This window comes from Gorilla gorilla, chromosome 18 (genome assembly GCF_029281585.2).
Source record: "Gorilla gorilla gorilla isolate KB3781 chromosome 18, NHGRI_mGorGor1-v2.1_pri, whole genome shotgun sequence".
NCBI classification, from domain to species: Eukaryota; Metazoa; Chordata; class Mammalia; order Primates; family Hominidae; genus Gorilla; species Gorilla gorilla.
Genome location: NC_073242.2, coordinates 31,793,459 through 31,807,972, shown reverse-complemented (window position 1 = coordinate 31,807,972; position 14,514 = coordinate 31,793,459). Strand labels below are relative to the sequence as shown.

At 53.0% G+C, this 14,514-nt stretch overlaps 2 protein-coding genes across 5 annotated transcripts; one reads left to right on the top strand and one right to left on the bottom strand.

Moving 5' to 3' along the window:
* Positions 1 to 2,903: 2,903 nt before the first annotated feature.
* On the bottom strand, positions 2,904 to 8,081 carry LOC101153579 (uncharacterized). The gene is made up of 6 exons (XM_055365763.2): positions 7,758 to 8,081; positions 7,247 to 7,437; positions 6,587 to 6,674; positions 6,103 to 6,250; positions 5,741 to 5,818; positions 2,904 to 3,093 (listed from the first exon to the last, which is right to left on the bottom strand). Exons 1-5 carry the CDS (start codon positions 8,079 to 8,081, stop codon positions 5,799 to 5,801), a joined length of 771 nt encoding a protein of 256 aa, XP_055221738.2. The 3' UTR covers positions 2,904 to 3,093; positions 5,741 to 5,798.
* Positions 7,405 to 12,615, top strand: CDIPT (CDP-diacylglycerol--inositol 3-phosphatidyltransferase). Of its 4 annotated transcripts, none has more exons than XM_004057459.5 (6): positions 7,405 to 8,162; positions 8,257 to 8,391; positions 9,712 to 9,865; positions 10,309 to 10,390; positions 11,449 to 11,530; positions 11,639 to 12,615. In XM_004057459.5, the coding sequence occupies exons 1-6, from the start codon at positions 8,120 to 8,122 to the stop codon at positions 11,782 to 11,784; spliced, it is 642 nt and encodes a 213-aa protein (XP_004057507.1). In that variant the 5' UTR covers positions 7,405 to 8,119; the 3' UTR covers positions 11,785 to 12,615. The 4 variants fall into 4 exon arrangements, with proteins under 4 accessions (XP_004057507.1, XP_063556201.1, XP_018867312.1 ...); XM_019011767.3 differs by having other exon boundaries at positions 7,687 to 8,162; positions 8,342 to 8,391; XM_063700131.1 differs by lacking the exon at positions 8,257 to 8,391 and having other exon boundaries at positions 7,680 to 8,162.
* Positions 12,616 to 14,514: the final 1,899 nt, after the last annotated feature.

Sequence of the window (14,514 nt, the reverse complement as noted above, 5' to 3'; positions counted from 1 at the left end):
ACTCCAGGACGCAGTGACCTCTCCACCAGGCCTTCCTTGACCTTGTGGGCCTCTTCCAGATGGGAGAGAACTGACAGGAGCCACCCGTCTTCTCTCGCTGCTGGGCAGGAGGCAAACAGCTTTCAATTTCTTTCTTTTTAGAGACAGGGCCTGGCTCTGCCGGCCAGGCTGGAGTGCAGTGGTGCCATCACAGCTCACTGCAACCTCAAACTCGTAGGTTCAAGGGATCCTCCCGCCTCAGCATCCTGAGTAGCTGGGACTACAGGTGCAAGCCATGGTGCCTGCCTAATCTTTAAATTTTTTGTAGAAATGAGATCTTGTTACGCTGCCCGGGCTGGTCTCGAACACCTGGCCTCAAGCAATCCTCCTTCCTCAACTTCCCAAAGTTCTGGGATTACAGGCATGAGCCACCAAGCCTGGCTTTTCAATTTGTCTTATGACCAGTTTGCCTAAAATTCACCCCCCTTTGGAGAATTTTTGTATCCATTCAAGTACACCATTTCTTCCCCCCACCCCAATCTTTTTAGTATTTTAGGCGTATCTGCTGTGACCCATCTACCAATTTGAACTTGTTTTATATCCTTGGGGGTGTCCTTTTCCACTTTATCTTTTTTTTTTTTTTTTTTTTTCACTCTTGTCACTCAGGCTGCAGTGCAATGGCGTGATCTTGGCTCACTGCAACCTCCACCTCCTGGGTTCAAGCCATTCTCCTGCCTCAGCCTCTCGAGTAGCTAGGATTACAGGCACCCATGCCTGGCTAATTTTTGTATTTTTAGTAGAGACCGGGTTTTGCCATGTTGGCCAGGCTGGTCTCGAACTCCTGACCTCAGGTGATCTGCCTGCCTGGGCCTCCCAAAGTGCTGGGATTACAGGTGTGAGCCACCTTGCCTGGCCTAATTAAAATTTTATATTTAAGCCAGGCGCGGTGGCTCACGCCTGTAATCCCAGCACTTTGGGAGGCCGAGGCAGGCGGATTACGAGGTCAGGAGATCGAGACCATCCTGGCTAACATGGTGAAACCCCTTCTCTACTAAAAATACAAAAAATTAGCTGGGCGTAGTGGCGGGCGCCTGTAATCCCAGCTACTTGGGAGGCTGAGGCAGGAGAATGGCGTGAACCCAGGAGGCGGAGCTGGCAGTGAGCCGAGATTGCGCCACTGCACTCCAGCCTGGGCGACAGAGCCAGACTCCGTCCCAAATAAAATAAAATAAAATTTTATATTTAAATGCAATTAAACATTTTTAGGATACTTGAAAGGATGCTGAAATATTCAGAAAGGGGTGGACTTTTAGGAGAATGTGAGGCAAACTGATCTCAATAATAGCAAGCACTTTGTATGCATTATGTTGGTTTTTTGTCTTTTTTTTTTTTTTTTTTTGTGACTGAGTCTTACTCTGTCACCCAGGCTGGAGTGTAGTGGTGCAATCTCAGCTCATTGCAACCTCTGCCTACTGGGTTCAAGTGATTCTCCTGCCTCAGCCTCCCCAGTAACTGGGATTACAGGAGTCTGCCATCACACCCGGTTAATTTTTTTATTTTATTAGAGATGGGGTTTCACTATGTTGGCTAGGCTGGTCTCGAACTCCTGACCTCAAGTGATCCGCCCGCCTCAGCCTCCCAAGTGCTGGGATTACAGGCATGAGTCACCATGCCCGGCCTATGTTTTTTTCTTTAGAGACGGTGTCTCTGTAGTGTAGGCTGGAGTACAGTGGCACCATCATAGTTCACTGCAGCCTCAACCTCCTGGGCTCAAGTGATCCTCCAGCCTTAGCCTCCTGAGCAGCTGGGACTACAGGTGTGCTCCACCACACCTGGCTAACTTGTTTACCTTTTTAGAGGTGGGGGTTTACTCTGTTACCCAAACTGGTCTTGAACTCCTGTCCTCAAGTGATCCTCCTGCCATACTGTCCGGTGTGTCTCTGGGATTACAGGCATGAGCCACCATGCCTGACTCAATTATGTCTTTTAACTCTCTAAAGGACCCTATGGGACAGGGATCATTTATTAATCCATTTTTTCAGATAAGGAAACTAAGGCTCAGAGATGAGAATTGACTTCCACAGGAGGCTCCAATAAATGGCCAAACTTTGTGCAGTTTGCATTTAGCAATGCAAATGCTAAATGCTAAAATGAATTTAGCCTACTGCAAAGCCTACTGCACTGCTTTCTGGCTAGTAATGAGTGTGATATGTTCTCACAGGCATGAAGCCCAAAGCTCAGAGGGGCAAGGCCATAGCTCAGTGTCCCCATCCCCAATGGTGGTGGCAGAGGTGGCTCCTCAGAAGCAAGAGGAGTCCTGCCAGATGCCACAGACCTAGACCTTAAGGTGCTGGTGTGTGGCCAGGAGGCTGGATTTGGACCCACGAGCTCATCTGTGTCAACAGGCCGGGTGCGGTGGTTCACACCAGTAATCCCAGCACTTTGGGAAGCCGAGGCAGGAGGATCATTTGAGGCCAGGAGTTCAAGACTAGTCTGGGCAACACAGTGAGACGCCGTCTCCACAAAAAAAAAAAAAAATTTTGAGACGGAGTCTCGTTCTGTCGCCCAGGCTGGAGTGCAGTGGTGCGATCTCAGCTCACTGTAACCTCCGCCTCCCAGGTTCAAGTGATTCTCCTGCCACAGCCTCCCGAGTAGCTGGGACTACAGGCACGTGCCACCATGCCCGGCTAATTTTTTGTATTTTTAGTACAGACAGGGTTTCACCGTGTTGGCCAGGATGGTCTTGATATCCTCAGCTCATGATCTGTGATGGGATTACAGGCGTGAGCCACCGCGCCTGGCCACAAAAAATTTTTTTAAAAACTAAACACTCCAATCGTATGCCCACATCCAGCACCCACATCTAGAAAAAAAAAAATAAAAGCCCCCCGTCCTGCTTCTCTACCCCAGAGAAACCACACATGAGCAATGCACACCCTGTCTCTTTATTAAAGCACTTTCATTCCTGGTGGTATCCTTGCTGGCTGAGGCTGGAGGGTCCTGTGATGAATCCAGAACACTTTGAAGGCTTTGGGATGATGCTGCTCATGACCAGGAGGTCCCCACAAACGGAAGTGGTTAACGAGTGGCAAAAGAGTAGTTTTGAGGCATGTTCTAGGGACAAAAAGGGGGAGGCATGAGAAGCCAAGAGCATCAAAGAGGGGTGGGCTCATCTTCCAAACTGACTGTTAGGAAGAGCTCCATAAAAGAGACAGAGCCTTTTCACTCTTTAGACCCAAGGCTCATGTCTTTTTTATTTTTCTCGAGACAGGTCTCCCTCTGTCAGCCAGGCTAGAGTGCAGTGGTGTAATCATATCTTCCTGCAGCCTCAACCTGGGCTCCAATGATCCTCCCACCTCGGCCTCCCGAGTAGCTGGGACCACAGCTGTGCACCACCATACCCGGCTAATTTTTTAAACCTCTTGATAGCAGGAACTCTGTTTCGTTCACTGCAACACCCCAGCCCCTCGAGCAGTGCTGGCACATAGTAAGTGCTTAATTTTTATTTATTTAATTTTTTGGAGACAGAGTCTCGATCTGTGGCCCAGGCTGGAGTGCAGTGGTGCAATCTCAACTCACTGCAACCTCCACCTCCCGGGTTCAATCGAGTCTCTGCCTCAGCTTCTCAAGTAGCTGGGATTACAGGTGCGCGACACAATGCCTGGCTAATTTTTGGTGTGTTTTTTTTTTTTTTGAGAAAGAGTCTTGCTCTGCAGCCCAGGCTGGAGTGCAGTGGTGTGATCTCGGCTCACTGCAACCTCCAACTCCTGGGTTCAAGCGATTCTCCTGCCTCAGCCTCCTGAGTAGCTGGGATTAGAGGTGCATACCACCAACCTGGCTAATTTTTGTATTTTTAGTAGAGACAGGGTTTCCCCATGTTGGCCAGGCTGGTCTCAAACTCCTGACCTCAGGTGATCTGCCCGCCTGGGCCTCCCAAAGTGCTGAGATTACAGGTGTGAGCCACCGCGCCTGACCTAACTTTTGTATTTTTAGTTAAGACAAGGTTTCACTATGTTGGCCAGGCTGATCTTGAACTCCTGACCTCATGATCCACCCGCTTTGGCCTCCCAAATGCTGGGATTACAGGTATGAGCCACCGCACCCAGCTCCTCCTACTATTTCTTTCTTTCTTTTCTTTTTTTAAAATTTTTCTTTTTGAGACAGGGTCTTGCACTGTCACCCAGGCTGGAATGCGGTGGCATGAACATAGTTCACTGCAGCCTCAACCTCCTAGGCTCAAGTGATCCTCTGGCCTCTGCCTCTCAAGTAGCTGAGACCACAGGTTCGTGCCACCACACCTGGCTAATTTTTTTAACTTTTTATAGAGATGGGGTCTCTCTATGTTGCCCAGGCTATTCTTGAACTCCTGGGCTCAAGCGATCCTCCCACCTCCCAAGTAACTGGGATCACAGGCACATGCCATCATGCCTGGGGTATCACCATGTTGCCCAGGCTGGTCTCGGTCTCAAACTCCTGGATGCAAGCGATCCTCCTGCTTCAGCTTCCCAAAGTGCTGGGATTACAGGCATAAGCGACCACACCCAGCCAGGAAAGTGTGTAAGGCTCTAAACAAGGCACATAAAGTCTCTTGAGTCCCCTCTTACCTTGCCTGTAGACTCCAGCTGCTAAACTGCTTCTCCCTGCCCTAAATACACACAGATGCTCACACTGGCTCTGCGAAGACTGCTCTTTGCCTTTGTTCATGCAACCCCAACTGCTTGAAAGACTCCTACTAACCTCTTTTTTTTTTTTAACCTGGAAAATTATTTCTTTCTTTTTTTTTTTTTTTTGAGATGGTCTCACTGTCGCCCAGGTTGGAGTGCAGTGGTATGATCTCAGCTCACTGCAACCTCTGTCACCATGTTGACCAGGCTGGTCTCAAACTCCTGCCCTGAAGTGATCAGCCCACCTCAGCCTCCCAAAATGCTGGGATTACAGGTGTGAGCCACTGCACCTGGTGGAAAATTATTTCTTTAGGCGCTACCTCCTTCAAGAAGCTCCAAAGCCTGTAATCCCAACACTATGGGAGGCCAAGGCGGGCGGATCATGAGGTCAGGAGATCAAGACCATCCTGGCTAACACGGTGAAACCCCGTCTCTACTAAAAATACAAAAAAATTAGTCGGGTGTGGTGGCGGGTGCCTGTAGTCCCAGCTACTCGGGAGGCTGAGGCAGGAGAATGGCGTGAACCCAGGAGGCGGAGCTTGCAGTGAGCCGAGATCACACCACTGCACTCCAGCCTGGGCAACAGAGCAAGACTCCGTCTCAAAAAAAAAAAAAAGAAGCTCCATGGTTCCTGTCCTTCCTGTCCAATTGAGGCTGGGATAAGAGTACTATCCCACTGTGTCCATTTCTATTATGGAAACTTATCCAGACTGTATTATAATTGGCCATTTCCTTGTCTGTCCCCACACTGAACTGTGAACTCTTCAAGGGCTGAGACTGTACCATTCATTTCAGTGTCCCAAGCTCCTAAGACAGGGACCAACATATAGTGCAAACTCAAAAGGTTTGGTTAATATCGAATAGCCTTGGCAGCCATGGACCCTGCATGTACCTTTTCACCAGGAGTTGGCAGGAGGTATGCCTTGCTGCAGGTACGGTTTCTGTCGGAGCAGGAGATGGTGGAAGAGAGGGGAGAGGGCTGAGAATTCAGAATTTGAGGATCAGGGCAGAATAGAATGGAAGTGCACGGTTCAAAAATTCCCCTACCCTGCTGGGATATTGTGAAACCCTCACTCTCTCCCCTCCAGGTTCCTCACCTCTCTCCCAGGACAAAGAGCATCTCCCTTGAAGCCTCACTCACCAGGTGTCTGTGCCTCAGGTCTTGGTGAAGAATGCTGGAAGTAGAGGACCTAGTCAGAGAAAGGACTATCCCCGTGGCCAGAAGAGATGCGGCCAGGGCAGACGGGGTTAAGGGGATTCTCGGCCAGCAGTGAGGAGTGGGTACTGGGTTAGCGGGTGAGAGGGGCACTTCACAGGTCCTAGGGCTGGCTGTGAGATGGATGAGATGGGCACAGACACCTGGAGAGTTCAGCTAGGGGTGGGAAGGGTCAGGGACTGTAACCAGGCATAGTGGGGGCAGCGGTTCTCTAGACACGGTGGTCCTGAGGCAGGGGGTTACCGCGTTTGGATATCTGAGTCGCTTGGTCTTGTGACTGCTTGTTTTTGATGGGCACAGGGTTCAAGTGGCAGCAAGCAGTGCACAAAGCCTCCTTCATGAGTTCTGCACTGATCCGGGACAGGTATTCCTCAGAACGAGATAACGAAGCCTGGGAAAGGAAAAGCCGGAGGGGTTCAGCCTGGGAGCTCCCACATGGGAGTGCTGGCTGTGGGAGTTCCCAGGCTGGGGTCTGTGGGTCCGAGGAGCTTGCTCCTGAAGGACTGGGCCTTGAGATTTAGCTAGAAAGCTCTGGACCTGGGGGAGGGGGGTTTGGTGGGGGTTTAGAGTCAGGGCCTAGTGCTGAGAGCTATGAGTCGGGGCTTCAGGACTCAGGGTTGAGGCTAGAGTCTCAGGGCTTGTGGCTCAGACCTGGCACGGTGTGCCTCTGCCTGGGAGGCCTTCACTTCATTACATTCCCACCTCTAGGGTTCCCTGCAGTGCTCACCGGACCTCCTCTCAAGGAGGGTGCAGCTTGAGATGGCCAGCTGCTCTTCTTCTCCCCCTCATTCCCCATCGGAGTGGACGCCATCCCCCTGGGAACAGTCGAAGCCTGAGTTGACCTGAGAAACCAGGCCGCTTTCCCCCAGAACCCAGCCCACCACCATTCCCCGGACCCAGGTTTAAACAAGGCCTTTAGAGGAAACATCCCGCTGCCTCATTCCCTCTCACAAGAAAAATAATAATAATAATAAAGGTTGTTTTATATCTTCGGGAGTGAGAGGGAACTCCCGCAACCCCCTACCCCTCACCCCTTCGCCTGGTGGGCCTCTCCTTCCTTCTTCCCTCCCAAGCACCTTCCCAAGCCAAGGCAGCCGACTTGACGCCCCAGACCTGGCAGATGGGTGGAAACCTTGGGCTACTCGGCAAAAGGAGAGACGTGGAGGCCTAAGGACCTCTGGTATAGGTCGTGGGGGACGGGGAATGGGAGATGGGGAGGAAGGCTGGAAAAGGGGGAGCCGGCTCCGTGTCGCTACCGGACGCTATAAAACCCTTGGAGTCTGCAGAGGTTCCGCAGCCTCGTTGCTAGGAGATCAGGGGTTCTAGAACTAAAGACAGAAAAATTTCCTAGCGCGCCCCGTTTGCTCCTCCAGCCTCCCCTCCGTACCCCTCCAGGTGCCTCCTTGGGGGCAGTGACCCCAAGCGCCAGACGCTTGAGAAGCTTGGGAGGATGACGTAGGGTGGAGCCTGCGACCTAATCCTCCCATCACAAGGGGCACGCGAGAAGCAACCCATCTGCAGGGTGCTCTGAAGCCTCTCTAGCCGCCTGGAGCCTGCGAGAGCAAAGGCGGCTGGAGACTTAGGGGGCGGGGAGTAAAGTGAGGACTGCACCAAATCTCCTGGCCTCTTCGGGACGCAAAGACTCAGGAGGAGGAATTTTATCGCCTTATCTTTGCCTCCAGGAAGTCATACTCTCCACAAAAGGAAAGCAGAGATTTTTATTCGGTCTTCTCTTTTACCCTTTCCTTTTCGGTTTCTAACTTTGCTTGACGTTAATGGTTCCTTCCTCCCTCTCCTCCTCTGCGCTTTGGTACGAGCCAAGGGAGAGGGGCGGAGGGAGGAAAAGGGAAAGGAAGCCGACAGGCCTTAAAGGGGCCGCAACTATTTTTTTAAGCCACTTTTTCCTTTCTCCAATTTTGCAACGACGGGCGCGGAGGAGGAGGTTCCCGGAAGCCGCGCGCAGCTGGAGCAGCGGCGACCGCAGCTGGAGGCCCGGAGCGCCTGCGGGGCTGGCAGAGGCGAGGGAGGTTGCGGGTAGGAAGGGCGGGCTGCGCGCGCCCCCTGCGTCCTGCGCACCTCGGGGCCGGTCCATGCTCCCGACGGCTGCGGGCTTCAGCATCTGGGGCCAGGTTGGGGCGGCGGAGTCCAGGGCGCAGGTGGTGCGGCCGATGCGCCAGGCCGGAGGCTGAGGCCGCGCGGCGGGGCTGGGACAGCACTGGCATCTCCAGAGCAGGCCCGGGGCAGCAAGGGAGGCGCCGCGATGCCAGACGAAAATATCTTCCTGTTCGTGCCCAACCTCATCGGTGAGTGCTGCCCGCGGCCCCGGGCCGAACGAGAGGGCGAGGGGCCTTGGCGGGCTCCCTGATCCTGCCCTGTCTCCCCGCGTCCCGTTCCAAGGTTATGCCCGGATTGTCTTCGCCATCATTTCTTTCTACTTCATGCCCTGCTGCCCCCTCACGGCCTCCTCCTTCTACCTGCTCAGCGGCCTGCTGGACGCTTTCGATGGACACGCTGCTCGCGCTCTTAATCAAGGTGACAGACACCCCTCTCAGCCAGCCTTGGGGTTCAACAATCCCCTCCTCCCTTCCCCTGCCTCCTCGGGACCTCAGAGTCAGAGGGCTGTCATTCCCGTCTCTGGAAAAAGCAGAACAGGATGGCCTGGGGTTTTTTGTTTTGTGTTTTGTTTTTTGTTTTTGAGACAGAGTCTTCGCTCTGTCACTTAGGCTGGAGTGCAGTGGCGCGATCATGGCTCACTGCAGCCCCCATCTTCTGGGCTCAAGTAATCCTCCCACCTCAGCCTCCTGACTAGCTGGGACTACAGGAGCGTGCCACCACACCCGGCTAATTTTTAAATTTTTGTAGAGACTGGGCCTTGCAGTGTCGCCCAGATTGGTGCCCAGCTCCTAGCCTCAAGCGATCCTCCTGCCTTGCTCCCAAAGTGCCGCGCCCAGCAAGAATGGACTGATTTTGTAGCAAAAGGAATTTAAGCTAGCTCTTGAGAACTCACTGCTTTTGAGAGGTGTGGATTAGGAAGACATGACATGGCGGTGGCGCTGCTGGAGGTCTCTCTGAATACAAGTCCATTCAGGCCAGGGGCGGTGGCTCACGCCTGTAATCCCAGCACTTTGGGAGGCCGAGGTGGGTGGATCACGAGTTCAGGAGTTCGAGACCAGCCTGGCCAACATGGTGAAACCCTGTCTCTACTAAAAATACAAAAATTAGCGGGCTTGGTGACGCGTGCCTGTAATCCCAGCTACTCGGGAGGCTAAGGCAGGAGAATTGCTTGAACCCGGGAGGCGGAGGTTGCAGTGAGCCGAGATTGCGCCATTGCACTCCAGCCTGGGCGACAGAGCAAGACTCTGTCTCGGAAAAAAAAACAAAACAAAACAGTGTAGTCAACAGGTGTTTACTGGAGGCCTACTGTGTGCCCTGCATAAGCAGTTGGGGTTCCAGAAGGCATGCTTAGAGGGAGGATGGAGAGGGAAGGGTGATGGCTTTTGGAGGGTTGACTAATTTTTTAATCTGTTCTCCAGACCCAACTGTAAGGCTTCCCCTGAGGCATCAAGTCTCTATGTAGCCCTGGAGTCTTGGTTCTGGGGTTGATGAGTTGCAGACATAGCTTTCCTCTCCTCCTACCCTGTTCCCTCCACTCTCATGCCTTTCTCAGTTCATGCCATGGTGACCTTTGCCCACTGACCTCACACACAGCCTGTTTTCCAGCCTGTGTTCCTCCCCAGGCAGGCGGACACTTCCAGTCTTGGTTTACACCCTGCATCAGAGTGATAAACCAAATATGGGCACCTGTCCTGCATCCACTGCGCCATAACAGCCCTTGCCCACCTAATCTTCCAGGAACCCGGTTTGGGGCCATGCTGGACATGCTGACGGACCGCTGCTCCACCATGTGCCTGTTGGTCAACCTGGCCCTGCTGTACCCTGGAGCCACGCTGTTCTTCCAAATCAGCATGAGTTTGGATGTGGCCAGTCACTGGCTGCACCTCCACAGGTCTGCTGCCATTCTGGGGGCCTGGGCCACTTGGAGACACTACAGTGGGGTGGGCTGAGCCTAGATGGAAGGGTGTCTGGGATGGCACTAGGCATCCTGGAAGGGCTCCTTTTTAGCTCTGCTTTGTAGAAAGACCCCAGGCAAACCTGCCTCTCTTTAAAGCTTCAGTCATGTTTACAGTTGCATTAAGCAATTCTTAGGACTCTTCTGGCTGGGTATTCTAGGATTCCAAATAGGTGACAGCTTATAGGAAGGGGCATGGGAGCTTTCAAATGTGGCATTTGAATCCTGACTCTGCCCCCAAATAGGTAACAGTGGCTTTCGGCAGGATACTGGTCCTTAGCCGTGCCCAGTTTTCCATCTGTACAATAGGTGTTAACATGAGGATTGGATGCATGGTAGTGGTCATGAAACCTCGTGGGTTCCCCTGTTTTCTCCCCAAGTTCTGTGGTCCGAGGCAGTGAGAGTCACAAGATGATCGACTTGTCCGGGAATCCGGTGCTTCGGATCTACTACACCTCGAGGGTAAGCATTTCCTGCACACCCCACCCCTCAGGCTCTTGGCTGTGGGAAGCCCTGGGCTGAATCCTGGTCCTAGCCTAGGAGAAGGCGAGGGCACAGAGCAGGGCCTGCCCAGTCACTCCAGGAGGAGGGGCCTGTAAGCTGAGGTGTGGAGGAGGAGGATTGGTGGGGAAAGCCTGTGTGAATTACTCCAGGGAACAAGTGGGAATGAGGCCTGCAAAGAGAAGGGACTGAAAGCGGGAAGGGAGATAAGCCAGAGAGGTCTGCAGGGCTGGAGTGTGGACTTGATTCCAGGAACACAGGCAGCCTCTGGAAGGATTTTTAAAAAGATAATGGCTGGGCATGGTGGCTCATGCCTGTAATCCCAGCGCTTTGGGAGGCTGAGGTGGGAGGATTGCTTGAGGCCAGGAGTTTGAGACCAGCCTGGGCAACAAAGTGAGACTGTTTCCACACACACACACAAAATCTTGAATTAGCTTAGCCAGGCACAGTGGTACACGCCTGTAGTCTCTACTTAGGAGGCTAAGGTGGAAGGATTGCGTGAGACCAAGGGTTTATTTATTTATTTATTTATTTTTTTGAGACAGAGTCCTGCTCTGTCACCCAGGCTGGAGTTCAGTGGCGGGTTATCGGCTCACTGCAACCTCTGCCTGCTGGGTTCAAGTGATTCTTGTGCCTCAGCCACCTGAGTGGCTGGGACTACCGGCGCGTGCCACCACACTCGGCTAATTTTTGTATTTTTAGTAGAGAGGGGTTTCGCCATGTTGGCCAGGCTGGTCCCAAACTCCTGACCTCAGGTGATCCGCCTGTCTCAGCCTCCCAAAGTGCTGGGACTCCAGGCATGAGCCACACGCCTGGCTGAGACCAGGAGTTTTGAGGCTGCAGTGCTATGATCATACTACTGCATTCCAACCTGGATGAGAGAGCGAGACCCTGTCTGTAAAAAAGAAAAAAAAATAAGAGAAGTAATATGCCGAGATTGTGCCTTCATTAGTGCTGGGGGGGCAGGGGGTGGCACGCGCCTGCCTCTTGCTAATGTGGCCTGTTTGCTGTGTGTGCAGCCTGCTCTGTTCACCTTGTGTGCTGGGAATGAGCTCTTCTACTGCCTCCTCTACCTGTTCCATTTCTCTGAGGGACCTTTAGGTAGGAGATGAGGGGGCTGGGCAGGAGGATGGGAGGGGGATCTGGCCTGCCCAGGGAGATGGAGGCCCCCTCCTTCGGGCCCCAAACTTCCCTGCTGCCTTCCTGCAGTTGGCTCTGTGGGACTGTTCCGGATGGGCCTCTGGGTCACTGCCCCCATCGCCTTGCTGAAGTCGCTCATCAGCGTCATCCACCTGATCACGGCCGCCCGCAACATGGCTGCCCTGGACGCAGCAGACCGCACCAAGAAGAAGTGACGCTGGAGCCCCGGGTCCTGCTGCCCACCTGCCCTGGGAGTCTTGCTGTGCCACACAGCTCCCCACCCCCTGCTAGGAGGTCCCAGTCTCACACCTTCCTCATGTGTTGTTCTACCTGCTGGGATGGGGGTCAGCCTCTCTTCGGTGACGTCACGTTCTCTGGGATCCCGAGGACCCGGGCCTCAAATCAGGGAGGATACGCGGGAGGCCCCATCCATACAGGCGGTGCTCCTGGGGTGCCAGGACCGGGCAGTGTCACACCCTGCCTGCTCAGTCCTGGGGTCCGAGATGCTAGGGACGCTTGAGTGAGGGAGGTGGTGCGAGGGCCAGGTTTCCTGAAAGGCGGGAGTCAGACCTCCGTCCCCAGCTAGAGCAAGCTTGGGGCACCATGCCCAGGAGGGAAGAAGCCATCCACAGCCTTCCCTGTCACCGGCTCCTCTGTCCTGCCTACCCTGGTCCTGGCGGGACTTCACTATTTGACTTGCTTTCCTTTCAGATATTCTTGGCTCAGGGCCTGGGTTGAGGGAGCTTAGGGAAGGACGTCCGTCTGGGTGCTTTTCCTCCAGTTTGCTGGCTGGCTTCTCCGTCTAGCCACAGTGACCTCACAGAGAGGCCCTCCTGCCACCCATGCTCATGTGGTGTCCCCACCGCCCACTTGTTTGATGTCACTGACTGTCTACATGTATTTCTATTCTTGATATTTTCTACCCTCACTAGAATGTAAACTCCATGAAGGCACAGACTTTTCTTGTTCTCTTCTCTATCCCTAGAGTAAGACCAACTTGAACCTGGCATATAGTAGCTGCTTAATAAATACTCGTCTGTCAATGAGTTGGTTTCTCATAGTGTGGTCCTTAGACCACCTGTGGTATATTTCTATTTCTCTTTTTTTCTTTCTTTCTTTTTTTTTTTTTTTTTAGAGACAGAGTCCTACTCTGTCGTCCAAGCTGGAGTGCAGTGGTGCAATCATAGCTCACTGCAGCCCCAAACTCCTGACCTCAAGTGATCCTCCCACCTTAGCCTCCCAAAGTGCTGGGATTACAGGCATGAGCCACCAAGCCTGGCTGGATATTTCTTTAAAATGCAAATTCAAGCCAGGTGTGGTGGCTCATGCCTGTAATCCCAGCATTTTGGAAGGCCAAGGTTGGGTGGATTTAGTACAGGAGTTCGAGGCCAGCCTGACCAACGTGGTGAAACCCCATCTCTACAAAAAATAACAAAAATTAGCCAGATGTGGTGGCACATACCTGTGGTCCCAGCTACTCAGGAGGCTGAGGTGGGAGGATGGCTTGAGCCTGGGAGGCAGGAGGGAGAGGTTGCAGTGATCCATAATGGTGCCACTCCAGCCTGGGAGGCAGAGCCAGGCAGTCTCAAAAAAAAAAAAAGCAACTTTGGCCCGTCTTGGAGGCTCACGCCTGGCCTGTAATCCCAGCACTTTGGGAGGCTGAGGTGGGAAGATCACTTGAGCCCAGGAGTTCAAGACCAGCCTGGGTCACATGGCAGGACCCCGTCTCTACAAAAAAAAAATACAAAAATTAGCCAAGTGTGGTGGTGTGTGCCTTAGTCCCAGCTACTGGGGAGGCTGCAGTGAAAGGATTGAATGAGCCTGGGAAGTCAAGGCTGCAGTGAGCCATGATCATGCTACTGTACTCTGGCCTGGACGACAAAACAAGATGTCTCAAAAAATAAAATAAATGCAACTTCTTGGACCCTGCAGCCAACCTTCAGAGTTAGAAGCTCTAGGGATGGGCCCAGAAACCTGCAGCTTGAATGCCGGGGAATTCTTCCAGTAATGTTGAGAAACACTGTTCCCTCTTTTTATGGGCTCCTATCATATACTAGGCACTGTTCTGGGCATCTATCCCCTGCCATCTGTGGTTTTTAAACTACTGTACCATATGCCAGACTCTGTGCTGCGGGTTCTTTGCAGATGTTACTCATTCTATCTGCATGATAGCTTAGCCAAGTGGCTCAAGAGGCCCCCGTGTCCAGGAGAGCAGAAATTTACCAGACATGTACTGAGCCTCAACTCCTGTGCTAGGCCCAGGGGATTCACTGGGTACTGGGCAGCTGGCTTCCTCTACAATAACATAGGAAAGCGCTCGTTGGGGGTGGGAGTAGAAGACACCTAGGACCTGATTTAGGGTTTGGTGAAGGGGCTGGGTATCCCATGTAGAAGGCTGGTAGGGATTGGAGAGGAAACGGTTAGTGCAGAGGAGATTGGTTCTTAGCTGAGGGAATGGCATGGGAAGTCAGGGAGGCCAGAGAGGCCCCTGGGCTCTGCACCTCTTTCTCCTTCCTGTCAGCTCTTCTTCCGGCATGGTGGGTCCTCTGAGCACTCTCCAGCCCCAGAGCACGGAGCCCTTGGTCGGCCTGGGTCCCACATCCCTGACTGGCTCCTGGGCTCCTTGGTTCTAACCATTTACAGTGACATCAGAAATTGGAACAGATCTAGGCCGGGCACAGTGGCTCACACCTGTAATCCCAGAACTTTGGGAGCCCAAGGGGGTGGATCACTTGAGGTCAGGAGTTAAAGACTATCCTGGCCAACATGCTGAAACCCCATCTCTACAAAAAATACAAAAATTAGCCAGGTGTGGTGGTGCACGCCTGTAGTCCCAGCTACGCAGGAAGCTGAGGTGGGAGAATTGCTTGAACCCAGGAGGTGGAGGTTGCAGTAAGCCAAGATCATGCCACTGTACTCTAGCCCAGCGACAGAGCGAGACTCCG